Source organism: Perna viridis, chromosome 2 (genome assembly GCF_037379345.1).
Source record: "Perna viridis isolate PV_CMFRI_1.1 ecotype Kerala chromosome 2, ASM3737934v1, whole genome shotgun sequence".
Lineage (NCBI taxonomy): Eukaryota > Metazoa > Mollusca > Bivalvia > Mytilida > Mytilidae > Perna > Perna viridis.
Genome location: NC_142446.1, coordinates 50,099,933 through 50,121,645, shown reverse-complemented (window position 1 = coordinate 50,121,645; position 21,713 = coordinate 50,099,933). Strand labels below are relative to the sequence as shown.

At 31.5% G+C, this 21,713-nt stretch overlaps 1 protein-coding gene across 1 annotated transcript; it reads left to right on the top strand.

Annotated features, from left to right (window-relative positions):
- The first annotated feature begins 748 nt into the window (after positions 1 to 748).
- LOC148625616 (integral membrane protein GPR180-like) lies at positions 749 to 21,630 on the top strand. The gene is made up of 5 exons (XM_088569237.1): positions 749 to 1,527; positions 4,739 to 5,282; positions 7,694 to 7,949; positions 13,533 to 13,658; positions 14,473 to 21,630. Exons 1-5 carry the CDS (start codon positions 1,043 to 1,045, stop codon positions 14,634 to 14,636), a joined length of 1,575 nt encoding a protein of 524 aa, XP_088425363.1. The 5' UTR covers positions 749 to 1,042; the 3' UTR covers positions 14,637 to 21,630.
- Positions 21,631 to 21,713: the final 83 nt, after the last annotated feature.

Here is a 21,713-nt window from a genome sequence, read left to right as displayed (position 1 = left end):
GACTTTTTATGAGCAACTCGGCGGGTGTTTCTAGAAAGGCAGAGGACGCTTACCCTACCGGTGCACCTGGTCCATGCTCCCATTTTTTAGTGGAGTCCGAGTTGCTCGTTTACTTTTGTTACTTTGTATGTATAATTTTAGTTACTTTGTGTTCTTTGTTTTTATTACTCTTTATTGATGTGAATTGTCCTATTTTGATGCAGGGTGTGGTATTTTCTTCCTTTTTTATATATATATTTTTACCACCTTATTATCGTTTATTCGTTAAACAGAAAGAGTAATCAAGGGAAACAAGGTTATAGTGGTAATCAAAAGAATGTAATCCAGGGACAAAGACCAGACATGGAAAACAGACATACACAACAAAGAACATAAAGTAACTAAAATCATACATACAAAGTAACAAAAGTAAATGAGCAACTCGGACTCCACTAAAAACTGGGAGCATGGACCAGGTGCACCGGTAGGATTATGAACGCTTCACAGTTATGAATGCGTGTGTTTAATTATTACACGACGTACGTACATGTATGAAAATCCAACTTTGGTATATAGACTCACGGAGGTACATTGTATTTTTAAAGTCCATGATGGAAAACAATGTGTGAAATGTACATTTTAAAATGTACATGCAGTGGAATTCAATTCGTCTGTTCAGATAAAGAAATTGTTTTATGGTGTGAAAACGTTCATTTGACCCCGCCCCGGAAATTTGACTTCGGGGGCTACTATCGAATGAGCAACTGAACAGTTTATATTTAACTATTTTCAAACAGTGGAACATTGATTCTTTATTTTGTTTGTTTTTTACTATTGTTTTTATTTCTATTTCTATTTTTTGATTTTATCTTTTTCTTGTCGTTTTGTTTTGTTTTGTTCTTTAATGAGTACTATGTCATAACTTTAATACAATTCTTCATAAAATTAGAATGACCAACCTCGAATTCGCATCCACATTTTAGGTTAATCTTCGTTATTCAGGAAGTTGATTTCCAAGCATGACAACAAGAAGCTGACACTGTAACGGATTTTTGCGTTAGAAATGAAGTTTGTCCCTTGCTCATTACTTTTAATTGCTTATTTAGAAGTTTTTATAGTAATCGTGACCGGGGTACATATTAAGGGGACGTGGAACACCAGAGAATATTACAGATTTTTAGCAAAATTTGGAATTCAGAAAACGGACACGAAGGACAAGGGTAATACTGAAGGCTTTATTTACGGAAACATCACAACGAAAAATTTAAAAGATGTTCAGCATCCGCTAACATTCGTCTTTGTTGACAGTGAATACTTCTTAGAATATCATGGCAACAGTACATCTAAATTAGCAGGGTCATGCAATGCCATGTTTAGGAAAATTGACCAGATTGCTTATGACTATCCTTGTAAACAACACGGAAAAGAGGATTTCTTGAGAAAGATTCCATGCCCCAAGGGAAAAATTTGTCCGGATGAGGATGAACCAAAAAATGTGCTGCCAGGGTACCAATTTACATACAGAGTTCAAGATTTAAAAAATCCAAGGTACATTTAAATTCAGTAACATAAATTTTGTACATATAGTGTATACAATATACATGTACATTTATATGTACTTCTGCATACAAAATTATTCTTTCAGCTCAAAATAGTGTACTCTTAAGTTTTATTATCATCTATCAATGCATTAGTCTTTGTTCAAGTCAGAATGTGTCTCCCATAGACTCAATGTAAAATAAAATTGTGAAATGCATGTAAACAAAATTTCTGTCTACATGTACATTTATCTGCACTATTTTTTGCCCAAGTTGTAATATATGTACATAGATGTAAGAAACACATATTGGATAGCGAGCGAAGTGGTGTGAGCTCAACGGTTATTACATGTACTTTGTAAATTTCCCTTAAGGTTCCCCAATATACTAATGAAAAAAAAGTCATGTCCCAGAAGTAACAAAAAGTTACTGTCCTTACGGAGAAAATTCATCATTTCCTTCAATCAAACAAATAAAAAAAATATAGGTAAAGATTACATTTCAGTAAAAAATAAATTCATCTTATCTGATAGTTTTCAAGTCTTTTTTTTAATTTGTTTTACCTATTTAAAGAGGTGAATGCTATGTCTTTAAAAACTTTCGGAAACACATGGATGTATGTATGTGTATTTCCTCTGTTCCACTGTTGCTGGTGTCAATAACCTAACCTGCCTTGGTAATAAATATATCTCTGATTGTATTCTCAAAATTGAAGCATAGCTTTTCTAAGATAGGAAAGGTCAACATTTTCTTGTTTGGAATTTGCAGCTGTCTTCTGAATTTTGTTTATGTCACAAGATATGTGTAAAATATTCCCACCATCCATGGAGAACTGTAATAATAGAAATATTGATTTTGCTTGCTGCTTAAATAAGAATAAAAATATTGCACTTTCGAAGCAAAAATTTTCATGTAGGTCTACCCCCTCCCCCTCTGTAACGCCCTTAATTATTTTTTCAAGTCTCGCACAGACGGTACATGTGTGGTAAAGCTCACAGTGCTCCCTGATTTAGGCAATGCCTACCCCATATTATTTTTTTGGCTTTATACATGAATTTATTGTCTGATGGTTATCACTGTGAGTGTATTTTTTTAATACATGTACATTTTTGTTTTGTACAACGTGGACATTTAAAATTGTACATGTTGTACACATATACAAGTTTGTATCATTTTCAAATAATTTAATTTGATTGTTTATTTCTATACTGGGCAAGATTGTTTATTTTCCATAAACTAACATGGTAATGTGACATCATTAATGTTGATTGTACTGCAGTCCACAATTCAAATAATTCCAAACTAAATACATGTAAGGCTTTGTTGAAGGGACAAATCTTAATTTTGACTTTAATCGATGGTAACTTAAAATATACAGATTGCTTTTAATTTTTTGACCAAGTTACATGTATGCTTGCATTACCAACTTTGGGACAGTTTACACTTGTTCATAACAAGGGTCTGGAAATTTTGATGGCCCATGCCGGACATTTTATCAAACTTCAGCTGACGTTTTTGTCAGTCTTTTACATGCTGAGATAGAAAATAAACTTAAAAAAAATGTTTGTATGTAGTTATTTAAGATAAATTTTGGAAAGTGTGTTATTTCATCACATACTCTGTCTTTTACAAAGTATCAGAGCCATTGAACATGTTCGGTTTCGACACACGTGGAAATTGTAAAAATGTAAACAAAACATTGTATCTCTGAGAATCTCAGACTTTTTCATCACATAGGTAAACAGCCGATAACTTCTGAGTGCTGAAAAAAATGTTGATTGATTATGTACTTCATAACCTGCCCCAAAGTTGGTTATTTTGCATAACCTGGTCAAAAAGTAAAAACAATCCTTGAATATAAATGTACAATGTAATATGAGGTAGTTGATACTGTAACCTGTCCGAACAATGTTGTACAGTATGATACATGTACATGTTGAGAGGCCTTGCTGATAGATATGTTATTTATCATACAATGTAGAAACTGTAAGTTGGGTGACATCTTACATTGTACATTGTTTGTCCTGTTATTTGTCTGTTGGGGGGGGCCCGAGTTGTTCCATATGCTAACCTTTGCTATACAATGTACATGTACATATGTGCACCATTAACTGCTGTCGATCACTTCCTGTCAGACTAATATCAGACCCTCAGTGGATCTAAGGTTAAATTTTGTATACAAAAATGCAGATTCCCATAATATGGACTTTCTCCTCCAGTATATGATTTACAAAAATGTAACAATACATACATATACACTTGCAGCAAACAAGCATTTCTTTCTTGAAAAATATAATAGAAATACTGGTAAGGGTTCTATTTCTTAAAAACATTTAAAAATGGATCTATTGAATTTTCTTTCCTTGCAAAATGTATTATAATATTAATTACATGTATTATACTGATAGAAGATTAAGGAAGTCCCATATCTTTTATGAATTTTATGCAAAGTTTGTTGCTGTAATTTGACAAGTTCTTGGTCATTCTGTGTACAAATGTATGTGAATTCTATTATTAAGTCACAAACAGTATAATTTGGCACTGACCAATTTGCTCCATCAGTACATATATTGTGTGTTTTAATATTATTGCAAATTATCAATTGTCTACATGTACATGAACATACTAGTATGTTGGTTTTCATGGAAGTTTTACTGTAGAAAGTCAGTCTGTCTAGTCCACAGCATGAGTATGATGAGATTCAGTGGATAAGGCAAAAAAGTCTTTGTTTCCTGGCAATAGCAAAAGCAATAGGGGAAGTGAGGGAAATAAATTTATTTTTCAAAAGATTTTACATTGAGTTTATGGGGAAACAATCTAGACTTAGAAGTGCTTGAGCCAAAATGGCCATTGTGAAAAATGTTTAGGGTAAGCATAACAAATACTAAGGTACAAATGTATGGTAGCAGGAGTCATTTTATTTTATTTTATTTTTTTGGCTTAAAGAACTTTGGTTCATGTACATTTGTGTACATGTAATACTGTGAAGGCCTGTTGTATCTAAGGATGTGGGTATATACATGTACGTACAATGTACATAACATGTTTCTAATGTCTTGTTTCTTGCTTTTGAGTTATAGGCCCATGATATATCTACATAATTATGTCAAGCTCATCTTCAGAATTTCAATGGGGTCCTTTAACATTTTCAGCTAGCACATGGTCCCCTCCCAGTCACTGAATTGTTGTTGTATTTCTACAATTTAATGCATTATTTTTAGGTTTTGGTATTTGAGTATGGTGGCATGCTACAGAAATACTACAGACAACAACTGTACTTGGGTGAGATCGTCTCAGAATATAGACATTGAATATGATATTTGGATGGTAAATGGAGATCCTGCATCGAAACAGCAGAATCCCTTCGAACACCAGTTTTCCTTTGAGGATCATGACCTAGTTGAAAGTTATGCTGTATTCTTTACAATATACCTTATTCTCATACCAATATGGATCTATGCTTATATTAAGCAAAAACACATGATCACAAAAATTTTAACTGTCAGTATTAGCCTGGAGCTTACTGGTATAGCTTTGAACTTGCTACATTACATTATATTTTCCTCTAATGGTGTCGGATTTTATGTGATAAGTATAATCGGCAATGCCATTGATGCGATATCAGAATGTATGTTTATGTTAACTTTGTTGCTAATAGCCAGAGGATGGACAATTATAAGCTTAGAGTTTACTGGACGTGCCATAGTGGTGTCAATATGGGGGTTCTATACATTGTTAAACTGCATACTCTTTGTATGGAATTTGGTAAGTTTAATCTTCTGTTACACTTGCACAGTGTTATACTTGTATAGACATGCATTTTGTGAAAGTGGGACATGGATCATGTACATGTACAAATGTACTTTTAGTTATTTCAGCATACACATGTTAAAAAAAATCTTGGGCTTATTCCACGGTCCAAGTATAAACTAAGCTTTATTATATTCAGGTCGGAAAATGTTAAAGAATAAAACAGTTTTCCAAATTAGAAAGTTAAATGTATTCATTGCATTAACAGTTGTAAGAGTTGTTGGCAGGTTTGGACTACATGTACACAATATAATGATATACAGGAAAAAGCTTTTCAACATTGAATTATGTGTACATGCAGTATGGAAAAGCCTTGTGTACATACTCTTCAGCATCTGCACAGGAGTTTTCAAATCACAACTCATACATTATGACAGAGCTTGCCGTTACTACGAGACTTTTGTACTGCACTAGACGTCTTACAATTAGGCCTTTGGAACAGGGTTATGTTGCCACAAGATTATAGTCATCACTACAAAAGTTTTATGGTCGTCACCACCAACTTGTGGTGTATCCATCTGCACCATGAGATCCATTTTGTTCAATGTGTAATAGTTTTCCTTTCCTCTATCACCTACCCCTGCCTTGATTTTTTTTAGAAGTTTGGTGGGTGTTTCTATAAAAGCACGCTATATAAGATGCTTACCCTACTGGTGCCCCTGGCCCATACTCCCAGTTTTAAGTGGAATCCAAGTTGCACATTTACTTTTGTTGCTTTGTACATATTATTTTGATTATTTCATATTCTTTGTTGTGTATGTCTGTTTTTCCTGTCTGGTCTTTGTTCCTGGATAACTTTATTTTGATTTCCACTAGAATTTTGGTTCCCTTGATTACTCTTTCTATATTCCAACTAGCCTAGAACTGAGGGACACAATATAACATCTCATTCTATGTGATTCCCATCACTTCCCTTTGGAAGAATCTGTTTGACTTATTTTCAGCTTGTAATGGTACTTTTTGTTTTTATTACCTGTCAAAATGTTGCTTCTAATTCAAAGTTGTTTAGAGTCAACTCTAGATACATGCAACATTTTGTTACAGCCAGTACACACTAGTTATTCTTTTTATTGGCATCTATATTTAATTTGAATATGTTCAGAAAAATACAAGGATTGTACATGTACAAATGATATGAAATTGTTCTTTACAGCTGCTGTAATGCATTAGACATTTAACCTCAAGGTTAGACTTGCCACAAGACCCTCTTTATTATATACAAAATGTACATGTATATGACATCTATGTTTTTACCAGTAACCTCTCTGATAAAGCCACTAATTGCTGTTAAAGAGCCTCTCTCCTGCAATAATTAGTAGGTTCGCTATCAATGGGATATATGCAATCAATACAATTTCTCTTATATTCTTTAATACATGTACACATGTATAAAGAGAGTCACTTGTAGTGAGTCTACCTCAAGGCTCAAGATTTTTCTTTTTGAATCAATTAATTTTTGTACTTGTCACTGTTTTATTGATGATAGAATTAAACCTTTATTTCCTGTAATGCTAGATTGTTTTGTGTCTATATTAAAACACAAAAAGCTTCTTAGGAAAACCTGTTGCAACTTGAAGGAGAATTTCACATATTTTTTTCTACTTGATTTGTTTCAGGTTCTAATACATGTAAATAATCAACAGATCAACACATGTTTAGTACATGTATATGGTTTTGTTTAAATGAAATGTACTTGAACTTATGAAATGTTCTTGTACAATCAGGCGTGTTCAAAGACACTGAGCAGACATTTTCAACAAATTTAAATTTATTTCAAGTTCATGGATATTTTGCAGTAAGATGCACATTCAAACTCTTTCTCTCCATCATACAATAATTTGTATACATTGTAGTAATTTTGTATATGCATGTACATTGAACTGTGATATACATGTAGTCCTGTCATTAAGAACAACATGTATCTATCAGGTGATGTCACACAGATAATTTAAGAAAAAAGAACAAACATTATACTGTAGATTTAACCATTGTAATGGTTAACATGTATAGTAAAACCTGTTGAGACTGAACCCTAAGTAATTTAAAAACCTGCCTAAACCAGAAACTTCTGCCATATAAATTTCTGACAACAAGCCCAAACTAAAAAATTTTAAATGAACTTACATAGTTATAATAAGTAGCCAAATTTCTGCCAGCCAACCAGCATCTTTACCAGCCATGGCTTTCATGTTGGTAGTCAATTTCGAAGACTGACCTTTTTATAGTGTTTTGAACCTTGATAAACCAAACACATTTGACAGTCCAATAGGGATTCAGTTTACATGATTTAGGCAGGTTTCAGTGTATCATGAATGTATTTTAAATGTGTAAATGATTTAAAAGCATTTTTTTTAACTCTTTTTTAGACTGAAATAGACATAATATCAAACATAGATGAATGGCAGACTTGGCCAGGATACATTACCCTTGGCTTTAGATTTGTCATTATGGTGTGGTTTGTTGTAGAACTTCGTCGGATTGTACAACACAGTAAACATCCCGATCGTTTGCTATTCCTTCAACAGTTTGGTGCTTATTTTCTGGTTTGGTTTATTTATCTTCCTGTATTAGCTATCATCAGTACACAGTTTTCAGCATTATGGAAACATAAAATTATCTTAAGTAAGTATATTTTAACATTTTTCATCCTGATTTACATACATACATGTACATGTTCTAAATGTCAATCTAATACATTAATTCTTCTTTTATTAAATGATTAGAATGATTTGGAAAATTGGTACATACATATATATTGCTTAATAGTAATTATAGATTTAAATATAACATTTTCGTGAGTCCCAAATGTGTGTGCATGTGAATATAGGATTATGGTACAGTTACTTGTATGCTACTACATGCATAATTATGCATGTACATACAGGTACATAAATATGTAATCTTTCACTTTCAGATAAGGTATTTCAGACAGCCTTTTTTCCTTTGGTATTTTAAATTATAAAAAAACCTGTTTTTACACATTTCTCAAATTTATTTCTCTTGGTACACATTTTATTTCTTGATGGCTTGTGATTGAAGGGTATTGTGTACACAATATACACAGTTACATGTACATGTAATCTTTCAACTTTCAAGCCAAACTTCCATGTAAATGTACTACATGTAAAAGTTTTTTACCCATACAAACATACAATTATTTTTGTGTGTATGTTTATTGTATTATTCAATGTCAGTTCCTATCATTTTGATAGTGTAATTTGACTACTTGCACCATCATGATCAAGGAAAGCAGACAAAATTTTCTATATCATGTTGAACCATTGAGTAACAATTTTATTAAAATGCAATGAAAATGAACATTTTAAGGGCAGATAACTCTGTCAAAAACCTCATTTTTCTAAGATGCCATTGAAAAATTTCTGCTGAAAGCCAGTGATGCAGATATCAGATAATAGTTTTTCAAATAGAGAAAATATCCTTGAGTGATATTACATTGTCACAATTACGGGTTTTTGACATGCATGTTTCTGATTTTTCCCATTTTGCCTGATTCTTACAAACACTTACACTTTTAAGACTCATCCTATCTGTCTACCCTTATTCTCTTATAATCAAAACAGTCCCCGTTAACCAGTCAATGGATTTTTGTGATATTAAACATGAAGCTTAGGTTCATGTTAGGCATTAAGTGTTAATGTGCTTAATGGATGATAATTATTGTCTTTCTATATTCATTTAAAGGGGGACCATTCAACTTCAGGGTTTTAACAGAAATTTTCATTATCATTCATGTCAGTTTTGTGAAAAAAGTATTCATTGTACAAACAATATACAAATGTAGTGTATCTTAATAGGAAAATTCATTTGTACATGATCCTGTTTTTATATACAAAATGTTGCATTGTGTTGCTTTTTCATTGTGTGTTTGTTGTTGTTGTTTTTATTACTCAGACACAAAAATTGATTATTTTTCATTAAGCTGGAAAGCAATCCTTCCAATAAGACTATTATGCACAAAATGTTAAGTAAAGTGCACATTTTCATTTCTTTGGATAGTAAATAGTAGTATTCTGCAAGAGTTATCAAAAAAGTTAACATGATGTACTGTAGTGATGAATTATCAATTTCCACAGGATATCAATCTACTAAAATAGTGATTGTTGTACAATGCAATATTGACTTGATTGAAAGCCACTCTTTTGGAGCAGTTTTTCATAACATCTCCCCAATTGGGATGGTATGAAACAAAATCAATATTTTAATATCTTTTCTGTCTTATCTGTATAGACTTTGTCTCATTACACATTTACACTGTATATTTATAGTTCAACTGTTGATTTTCCAAATTACTCTGAATTTTAGAAATGGAAGGAAAATATTTTCTGAATTTTATTGTCTGAAATAATATGAAGTAAATAATATTTCAGAGATCTCATATATATAGTGCATGTACCATATATACTAGCTACATGTACTTACATGTATATAATTATGTCTTCCTCACTTTGGGGAGACATATTGTTTTTGTCCTGTCTGTTTGTCTATTGCACATTTGTAAGTGAGGCTCCTCAGAAACCACTGCACCAAATTTCATGAAATTTTGTAGGTACATGTAGTTAGGAAAAGATACATGTACATGTATTTAGTTGTGCATATTACCAGGAATTTATGATCCACAGAATTTTGTGGGTTATACCCATTTGAAATTTGGAATATGGATGACATTTGATTTTTGATAGCAAAAATAGTTTACAAGTAATTTGCTTTAGTATGAGAGGAAATTTATTTGTCTTTTTCTGTCAGTTTGTCCGTCCATTCATTCTCTCTACATGTGTCATTGGTTATTTGATTAGAATGAAACCCAAAATAGATCTTCTTTACAACTTCATTATTTGAATTATTATTAGAACTTTCTTATCAGAAAATTTGATGCAGGAGTATGAATAGAAATTATACAATGTATACCCAAATTGTTCTCTGGCTTTCAAAATCTGTTTTTATTGTAAAAGTTGGAGTGTACTTAAACTAGATTTATTCAATTGTCACATCTGGTAACTAATCCACTCGTTTACAAATAATTTAATTGGCTTATCGACGTATTGCTCAATACCACCAGTAAAATGCAAAAAGTCTTTAAATTAGATTAAATCCTACATACCGGTATTATGTAATGTTCACAGCGAAATAAGATGCATTGTAAAAGAAAATGTCATCTTTACAATAAATCATTATCAGGGACTACATTGACAAGTTTTATTTGTTATTGTTTTAAATATACTACTAACATGTCTTTCAAGTTTTTTGAATATCATCATTTATTTTCACGTAATGGTAATTTATTTTTTGATAAATCACATTCTTTGATAAATGTGTCATTATACTTTATCTGTCTGTTGTTAAAGGGGAGCATGGTCTGTATTACATGGATTTGATGTTATTGTATACAAGTATTTGGGCTTTTTAGAAATCAGTTTTCTGTTGGTTATAACATTGTACAAGTGACTTTACTGCAGTTAAGGGAAGCGTGTACATGATCACTTGTTTACCTGACAGAAACGGCATCAAGTATGCCGTATTGGTTGACTTAGTTTACTTACTGTTTTTTTACCTTCATTGAGAACAACATATATGGTCAAGATTCAACAAATGGGCTTATGGTACTGCCACAGAGACCAATTTTTTTGAGGGGGGATAGGACTTACACTTAGTAAATCAATCAACCCATCCCCTTTACAAAAAAGTTTGCAGCACTTACATGTAAGTGACAAATATTACAAAAAAAAACTTAAACATGTGAAATATTAATTATTTTTGCACTGTGAGCTATTTTTTTTAACCAAATTGAATTTTATTCCGTTTTTTTTGTTTTTTTTTTTTATGTTTATTAGGTATATGTAACACTGGATACTATTTACAGAATGTTTGTCATACCAATCTGTGTGAAAACAGGATACTGTAACAGGATCTTGAACTAAAAACTGTCAAGTTAATGATTGTTTTTTTTTTTTTTCGTGTATTCCAAATGTCATAAAACATAATATATTACTTTTCTCATGATTCCTTACAGATATAATTTATTATTGTTTGTTTACAATTTAATACCAGGTATTTTAAAATCTGGATACAGTTTTTAAAGTTGAAAAATGGAACTGTGCATTAAAATCAATGTTAGAAGCCTTAAAATATCATCATACATGTACATGCATACCTGTATCAGTTCATGTAATTTAAAGATTTGATGATGTACATGTATGCTATCCAAACTAAATGTACATGTAAGTTATATATTTGTGTACAAAATGTATATGCAGTGAAACCTGCCTTAACCAAACTGAATAAACCAAAACCTTTCTAAACTGAACTCTGCATAAACGAAAACCTGTCTAAACTGAACTCTGAATAAACCAAAACCTGTCTAAAATGAACTCTGGATAAACCAAAACCTGTCTAAAATGAACTCTGAATAAACCTAAACCTGTCTAAACTGAACTCAGAATAAACCAACACCTGTCTGAACCAAACTCTGAATAAACCAAAATCTGTCTAAACCAAACTCTGGATAAACCAAAACCTGTCTAAACTGAACTCTGAATAAACCAAAACCTGTCTGACGAAGACACTTTTTTAAGTCCCCTCACATTAGTTGAAATATATTTTTAACCTGGGTAACCCTCCATCAGTCTAAACCAAACAAATTCTACTGTGCTTCACTGTAGATCAAAATATTGTATATGCATGTACTAGTACTGAATGCAGATGTTTTAGGCAAATCATGAGGTTTATTATACACATACAGATTTCAAGTATCCCAGCAGTCTAGGTAGAATATATATTGTTTAAACTAATTTAGTGACACTCAACTCACACGTCAACAGACTGATACTGTTACATGATGTACATGTATATACAAATTTGTTTTAGTGACCATTTTAACTTCACTATTTACACTTTATAAATGATCAATAAGTACATAAAAGAAGAAGAAGTGGGTAGTCTGTTTTACCCCCACCTGTGCATCTGCCTGTTGGTCCATCTAATATAATAATTTTGCCTGCAAATTCTTGTCACTGCCACACACTTTTTTTTAGAAATATGCCAAATTAAGTGATTTCATTTAGGTTTTAGAAAGACTTTCTGTGTGACTCTGTGTATGTGTTTTTACCACATTGGAAAATGAATCTTCACAAACATGAATTAGTACTAAAAGTACCTTCTTACAGTTAGTTTGGGTTTGGAAGAATCATTACAGTTGAACCTATATTAAGTGACCTTCCTAGGGAGAGCAAAAATTAGGTCACATTAGAGTACCAGTACCCATACAATTCAGTCACTGCCAATGGTAAAGTGATTCATTGCCAAGAAAAACCCGCCAAACAAACGATTCATTTTTAGTCTACATATGCTATACTTAAACATAACAACAGTCTTATCAGCATTTAGATCTGCACTTTTTAGAAAATCATAAATTTATCTCCCACCAAAATCAACCAAATCAAGCACAGTAACTTGAAAAGTACCATTTTTCATGTACAGTCTATCTGATTTGTATCTCAAAAGCACAACAACCAAATGAAAAACTGAGACTGGTTATGTAATCATTGACTCATTGACTATTTTTGAACAAGATAAAAAAAAATGAATAAATTGTGTGGGTTTTTGACATACATGAATCACCTTCTGCCTGATTTTTAGAAAGACTGCTACTTAAGACTAAGTTACAGTGGGTTTCTGTTAATTGCTTAGCCTATTAATCAAAAAAATTATCATTTCAAGGGAAAATTTCTGATGTTTTCAATATTTTAAGTGGAATGTATTATTTTCTCATGTCAAATCAGATTTCTGCTTAATGTTTAAGAAAAAGGAAAAGAAAATATTGTTGTAAAAACAAATTTCTTAAGAAAAGTGAGGAGTTTAGTTGACTTTTTGTTGTTTAATACCCATGTAGAAACATTTTTTAGTAAATTTTGGAACATACTTATGCAATTGAGAATATTTTTTTTATTTTTAGTCTAACATTTTTTATGCAAATAAGAGGAATTTTTTACATGGAAAATGTTTTTGTTCTTTGAGTTTCTATGCATTAAACAGGAATATGCAAGTGGAAACCAGTGTATTATACAGGTGTCTTACACAGCATTCCCTAAATAGGGATATAACAATAGCCTTTAGACAATTTTTAGTGCTGAATACAGATGGTTTTGAATGTAATTGGCGTTAGTTCATGGTTTTCTTTTATTATTTCAGATATAGTGAATGGTGCAGACTGTTTATCTTATGCTGTACTGATACATTTACTGTGGCCATCTAGATCAATACTGTATCTCATTAAAGGAGACACTCCGTTACCTACATTTGAACTCGAGATAACTGGTAATATATTTAAAAAAATAACAGCTAAGAACTACTATTCATAATAATGTTTATAGCAGTAATTTTTATTTTATTTTATTTTTGTTCAGTTGAGATTTATCATTCTTTGTTAGTACTGAAATGTCATGAGATGTGCATTAATATAGTATGTTAGAGATTTTTGCTTAAGTTTTGTGGATTTATAGTATAAGGAATTATTTACAGTTTTGCATTGCTGTCCTATAAATACATTCTTATGGTTACGTTACTGCTATAAAATGTTTACCGGTATATACCTGAAGTACCAAATTGTATTTATGAGACAGATACAATTGAATTAGAGTATTCCCTCTCAAGAGAATTGACTTTAATATCTTTTAACACTTAGTTTGAAGGACATGTATCCAGAAACACATTATTTTAACTGCCTACTGGTACTCCCAAGCTGAGTTTATTATTATATTCACACTCAGTGGTTGGTTGGTAGGTTGGCATTACCATGTCTGCTTGTCCGTCTGTCTGTATTTTGTTACAATTATCTTGGCTCCTAATGAATTGATTGATTTCAAATATAGTGTATGGCATTATATACATGTAGATTACTAGGTAGTATGTTATAAGCAATTTTGGGTGCTGTCTGAAATGATAGAGAAAAGTTTCCACCATAGAAAACACTCAAAGGATGGATTGATATCAAAATTAAATGTGTGGCTTTGTTTAGATGGTGCATTAGTTTAAAGTGATTTAGAGTGCTGTTCAATATCAACTTCCTGTACAAGTTGGTTATACCTACCTTTGTAGCATCACAATGTGTGCAACTTCATCTGTATTGTAGGGTTGTTAGACGATCAAGAGACAACACCTGGTTTCTTTAAAGGATCAAAAGCATTAGATGTAGAACCAAACCACAACACTATACCCAATGGTAAAAATGGGAAAGTGAAAAATGGGCTGTTACTACCTTTACAGGAAGAATCCGAAGAGGATGAAGAGTTCTAAGTCTTCCATACATCTGAAGGTGTAGTTATGAGTATCTTCATCATAACTTCAGTTTGATGGAGTCAAAATGTGATGAATACTTGTTTTTCTATCACAAACATGCTGTTATCAAATTTTAATTGTCTAGTCATCATATTGCATTTCTTGCGTTATAATATAGATGTAATAATCTTGGGTAGGTAGAAATTAGAAGTATGGTACTTATAAAATATGACTGTTGCCGATATTGATTTACATTGGTTTACAAAGAAGGAAGGCTTTGTGAAAGTTAACAAAAAATGAGGAATGCTTTAACATAAGAGTACCCATAATTGATTTTCACAAAACATAAGATATTAAGTGTAAGAATTTGTAAGAATCAGGCAAATGGGAAAAATCAGAAACATGCATGTCAAAACCCCACCAATCTGATAAGGTAATTTCACCCAAGGATACTTTCTCTATTTGAAAAGACCATTATTTGATCTCTGCATTACTGGCTTTGCTCAATAGAATGTTTGAAAAATGAGGTTTATGACACAGTTGTCAGTCCTTGAAATGTTCAGTTACAGTGCATTTCAATGAAATTGTAACTCAATGGTCCAGCATGATATGGAAAATCTTGCCTGTTCCCATGATTCTGATGCTGCAAATACATTATAGTCTAATTACACTTCAAAATGATGTTTTTTATTCATACCATGTTTCACCCTCTGCCTGATTCTCAACAGGGACTGACACTTAAATATCATTAGTGGATTACTTGTGCATTTGAATTTTTATAATTAAAGAATTTTGTTTCTGATATCCATATCACCTTACAGTGTAACTTACTAATGCTTTACATGTATTTGTATTGTAATTAGCACTGGTTCATGTTTAAAAATTCAAGGTTAAAACAATATATAAATTGAAATAATATCAGTGAGCTTTGGTTAGAGTTTTGCTTGTTGTGTAATTTGTCAGCCGTCCATTAACTGTATCAAATGTAAACAAAATAATACTCTGACGATGCTGGAAAATATAGATATTTTTATAACTTGTACTGCCTAATGAGAACAATTTTTTTTTATTATCAGTCTTGAACAAAAGTGATTTATACAATTTACGCAAAAATGTCAGGAACAAATTACTTTTTTTCACATGTTTTGACCCTCAAAAAGACACTGTATTCAATACATAAATGCACATTATACACACCAAACTGCAGTTATACACACAATATTTTAATACCCTTGTTTGTTTAGTTTCTCCAATTTGGTATCATACTGTAATTAAGTTTATTGTCACTGAAGTGTAAGCCTTAATAAGGCCAAAATCAAAATTAATTTGTTTCCCCTTATCCTACCTACCCATAAATATTGGCCCTACCCAAATATTTTTCTGCCATTCTCTTACAAGATTTTTTTTAAAAATTTTCAAAGCAATATCTTTCAATTCTTTGATCATGGTTTTTATCGAAACTTCGGGGAAAATATTTTCCCTACTTATCTACTCAAAGCCAGGAGCTAGGGTTGGGGACGGGGAAACAAACATTACTTTATGTGTGACCTAATTATATTTTCATTCTACTCATAAGTTGGTTCAAAAATTGACATAATTACACATTTGTTACATTTTTATTTCTCAAGTAATTGAATTGTTGGTTTCTTTTCATTTCTAAAATGATGAAAAAATGCAATTTATTTAGTTTAAAAAATATGATTCATGTTCATTATCATATCAATATTAAATATTTGTGTTTTGTTGCCCATTTTATTGAACATTCTTTTATGCTTTTTAGTTTTGTTCATATTTGTCTTGATTGTTTACTATTGTATTATCAATATGAATGTAGATGTATGGCTAGAAATACATACATATAGACCAAGGAGAGACATGTTGTTTTTTTTTTTTATCATACTGTGATTTTTTTATTTAGTGTTTTAATTAGTAGAGGTAAATGCTGGTATTTACTTTATAAATAATTTATTTGTCAACTGAGGTAATTCTAGTACCCCTGTTATTTATTGAATATTTTTTTGTATGCTATATTGTACTTCCACAGTTATTTGTGCGTCAGCAATGAAACAAATTTTACATAGTATAAAATAATAGTATAATATAAAGAAAATATCCATATCTTGAAAGAGGTGGAGCATTCTATAAAAATGTATAAACTTCATAGATATCTTGATATGGTTCACAACAGGTTTTTGGTAAAGGGAAACAATTCTATGCTGTCACATGTATTTTTGCAACTTGTAAAGTGCATGCATAATGATTATGATACATTTGTATGTATACAATAGCAGTAATTTTGTATTTTTTTTCTGCCCAGATACTGTGAAAGTACTTAATTCGTGGAAGCACAAGTTCATAGATTGTTGAATTTGTGGTTTTGAAGTTTTCAGTATACACATCTATGAGAATCTAATATTTGTTGGAAACCAAATTCGTGGCTTGACCTACCCATGAAAACCACGAAAATTGATACCCCACGAACAATAGTACTTTCACAGTACCTTTTAACTTCTATCAGTTTTGTCATTTTTGGAGTATTGTACAAATACCAGGTAGCTTTATTATGCCAAAATTAAGAACTCTCTATATAAGTGTTAATAGGTATTAAATGTGGGTCCAGAATTAAGGCTGAATTGCCATTTTATAACCATTACATTATACCAGGAATTGACTATTTGGGATTCTTGTCCTGTGAACTTCTTCCAAAAAGGTCTTTGCTTTACTCGTATCTACTGTAAGTAACCAATATGCTGTCATTGAAACATCTGACCTGTCATTATTTTGTCAGTATAAAAAGGATTGTCAGTTTGAATATACTGTGAAAGTATCTTTGTTCATGGGGTTCTAATTTTTGTGGGTTTTGTAAACCATGAAATTTGGTTCCCAAGGAAGAGGAAATTTTCCATTTGTTTGTAAGATAGAGTTGTCAAATCAACGAATTCAAGAATCCAGAACTTATTATTTTTCCCTAAACCACGGAAATTGATACCCACGAGTAAAGGTACTTTCACAGTAACACTACATGTTGTTTATGATAGGCTTTTTGAAGAGGAAATTTTCCATTTGTTTGTAAGATAGAGTTGTCAAATCAACGAATTCAAGAATCCAGAACTTATTATTTTCCCCTAAACCACGAAAATTGATACCCACGAGTAAAGGTACTTTCACAGTAACACTACATGTTGTTTTTGATAGGCTTTTATGTTTTAACTTATTTTTATATCTTTCAAACAAAATGGCAAGGTAATTTGTGATATCCTCTGAAATTTTTTTTTTCTGTTGGTCTGCCAATGGTTTCAAAATAATAACTTAAGAATGGATCATTGAATTTTTTTTAAAACTATGCACAATAGTTAAGTACCATAAAATTTAGTTTAAGTTAAATATTCTGGAAAATTCAAAACATATGAGTTAGGCCATTTTGAACATTTTTCCATCCCCCTTTTTTCACCATTATGTGTAGGATATCACATAATGTTTCATTAATGACCTATTTTTTCTTGTTGAACTGTATTGATTCATGAAGTGATCATTGCTTCATGGTAATGTTTCTATGCCACTGCCTTTAACTCAAGTGTATTTACTGCAGTTTTACTGCTGTCAGAACGAACTACTCGCATGTATATGTATGTTGTTTTTCTGACACATATATTATTATTATATATCCCAACTTTAACTCATATTGTAATCACCTTGTCTGTACGTCAGTCCGTATGTCCATCCTTAACACTTTAATGTAACAGATTGGAGTGAATGCTTAGATATATGGTACTTAGATTTTGTATGATGACCTGAACCAGGTCTTCCTATTCAAGGTTCATGTTTACCATATACGTTGTGATTTTTACAAATTCATTTTTGTTAATGGTATATATAAAGTTCTTCAATATAAAAATTAGGGAGAAGTGGTAGAGTGGGAGTATTCGTGGCAAGATTTAGCCTGCAACATCTTGTTTAAGTCAGCCATGTCATGGAAATGATTTCAAATTTGGTATAAAGCATACTCATGGTGAGTTGTGCTATATTTACATTCCCTGTTGACACATTAGAAGGGGCATAGGTCTGTGTTCTACAGTCATCTTTAAGTTCTAAAAACATAACTATAAATCTTAGAAAGACATGATGTGCCATATAGTTTAGCCAAGCCCTATATACCAGATACAGATTAATAGGTATCTGGTATACGCCACCTAAAATTGGGAACAATTTTTTCTTTTTCATGAAATCTTTATTTTTCACTAATTTTATCCCCCTCCCCCTTTTTATCTTTCTTATCTTATAGAGAAAATATCGTGAAACCTGTCTAAACTGAGCCCTGAATAATCTAAAAAACTATCTAAACAAAACAACTTGCAAAGTCCCTTTTTATCAGTTTAAGGAGGTAGACCTAGCGTAAGGGACACAACTTTACAAATCGTTGCAAGGTTTGTATTCAGCATTTGACATCAATCTCATGTAAGCTTAAAAAAACTTGGATTGACTTCATTCTGTTTCAAAGGAAAGCTTGACAGGCTTTGATGAAATTGAATATGATACTTACATATCACTGATTTCAAGAGTTATGTCCATTACCTTATCTCAACTTCATTAAATGTATTTTGAACCTTGTTCAACTAAACACTGCTAAACTGAACCTGTTTTGACAGGTTTCACTGTAGCGTCTCTACTTATAGTACCACACAATTTATCCATAATGGTATGGTACTTTTGATTAATTGTGTATTCTGTCAATATACAATGTACATTTTTATGTCTGCTATAAAATGATGATTAAAATCAATGTCTTTCATATACAATTTACATGTATGTAATTACATATCATTTTAATGTTTGTGATGTATTAATTGTTTAACTCTGACATAAGTATGTTATCCATTATCAATATTGTTTTCATTTATCTGCAGACAGCTTTGATACATTAACACATTCTTTCAATTGAGATTCACTATGTCTATAATAATTGCAAACTTGTATCCGTAGTGTAAAACAGACTCAGATCTGTTGCTTTTAAAATTCTTACTCAGAAACATGCATGATTTAGAATTATTTTTTTATGTGCATAAATTTAAATATTTGAAGAATGAAATGGTGCAGTTTGACAATTTTATGAATAGTTGGGTTAGGGGTTGGTCTAGTGAAGATTTACTTTGGAATTACAAATTAATTGTTTGGGATAACATACTTTTGTCAGAGGTTTTTATCTATTTTATTGCAAAAATGTACATATTTAACTTTTTATCGGCAACAATTTAAAAGCTTTAGTTTTGGTAGTGGTAATTCTACATTTTCTGTCTTTTTGATTATTACATGACTTAAAAGTACAGGGTTAGTTTTGGAATTGTTTATGAATAATTCACGAAGATCTACATAATGTACTTCTTTTCAACTGATCAGAAAGTTATCCTGATACGTGCCTTTTAAATGTACCATTCGGATAAAAACAATGCCTTTTAATGCTTTATTCTTTTTAAGAAAACCAAAGATACAGCCCCATCTGCATTTTGTCAAAGTTGTCAGACAACTCCTTGTTAGAGTTATTGCCTTTGAAAGGTAAAAAATAATGTTTTTAGCTGTTTTCAGACAATATCTTGAAAACTGTTATAGAAAGAAACTTTCAATTGATGAAATGATCCTTATGATAAGTCCTACGAAAGTCTTCTTGAGTCTAAGGTTGTCAGACCACTCTTTGTTAGAGTTATTGACCTTTTAGAAGAACGAAGAAAAATGTTGAATTTAAAGAATTATGTTAATGCATTGCCATCCAGTTCATTTTGTGTAGTCTTAATCTCCAAATTATGTACATAATACTACTGTAGTGATTGATTGTTACTAGTATATGTTCACAACAGTTGCCAAATATTCAAAATGAAAGTAGTATTATATTTTTATGGAAGTACTTAAATAAGATATACAAATGTAGACCTGCATGATGATATATTAAATAAGTTTCTAATTTTGTTATAATCTTAAAATTGCAGTGTGCTCAATCAATTTTTGATGAAAATAAAATAATACACCAGATAAGTTCATATTTCTGTCTTTCTTCATATTATGGTAGTGAAGATTAGGATGTCCCCAAGAAAACCACCCATGCAGTAGCAGTTTTGTTATACTCTGGAACTCTTTAGAATTGGGCTCTATTGCAATCACCTTGTCTGTCCTCCTGTCCATTCCACTTTTGTAACCTACTTCTCAGCTTATATGATAGGGAATGCATAGATATTTGGTATATTGCTTTTTGAATGATAACTTGTACCATGTCTCTCCTTTTTAGGTTTCTTGCTCATCTGCTTCATGTTTACAGGGGGTTAATATATTGCAGCAGAGGGTTAAAATTTTGCTACGATATTTTAACCTTGGGGTCAATATTTCAGGGGGAGGGGGTCAAAATATTGTATGACACCAGTAAACTTAGTAATATTTAGGTTTTGCATAATGGTAATTTTGTCAGCTTCTATTACAGGGATAATTATGTTTGGTATGTTGCTTCTGCATGATGACTTGTATCGTGACTCTTTTTCCCAGCTTTGGGGAATTCCTAGCATGACATAACGTGCAACATCTTGTTTATTTTTGCTTTAAATAGCATTTATTTCATGAAAAACAACACTGTTTTAACTTAGAATCATATTATTTGCCAAAAAAAAATGTAGATGTGAGTGAATGAGAACAAATAATGGGGAATGGCATAATATCTTTATATAGTGAGACCTGACTAAATTAAACCACTTGTAAACTAAAGTTTGGCTTAGGGAGATGTCTGGTTTACACGGGTTGAAAACAGACTTGAGGAGGTAGGCCTAGGGTAAGGGACATAACTCTTGAAATCAGTGATATGTTTGTATCATATTCAATTTCACCAAAGCCTATCTGGCTTTCATTTGAAACAGAATGAAATCAGTCCAACTTACTTTGATGCTTACATGAGACTGATACAAAATGCTGAATACAAACGTTCCAATGATTTGTAAGAGTTGTTTCCCTTACCCTAGGCCTAACTCCTTAAAAGGGACATCAGAAGATGTCTGGTTTAGACAAGTTTTTGATTATTTAGGGTTTGGTTTAGACAGTTTTCATAGTACATGTACTACAAGT

Bases quoted from the DNA above. Each gene is read 5' to 3' on its own strand.
- LOC148625616 (XM_088569237.1), top strand. From the start codon at position 1,043: ATGAAGTTTGTCCCTTGCTCATTACTTTTAATTGCTTATTTAGAAGTT. The intron at 1,528-4,738 runs GTACATTTAAAT...CATTATTTTTAG, and splicing joins CAAGATTTAAAAAATCCAAG to GTTTTGGTATTTGAGTATGG. The intron at 5,283-7,693 runs GTAAGTTTAATC...ACTCTTTTTTAG, and splicing joins TACTCTTTGTATGGAATTTG to ACTGAAATAGACATAATATC.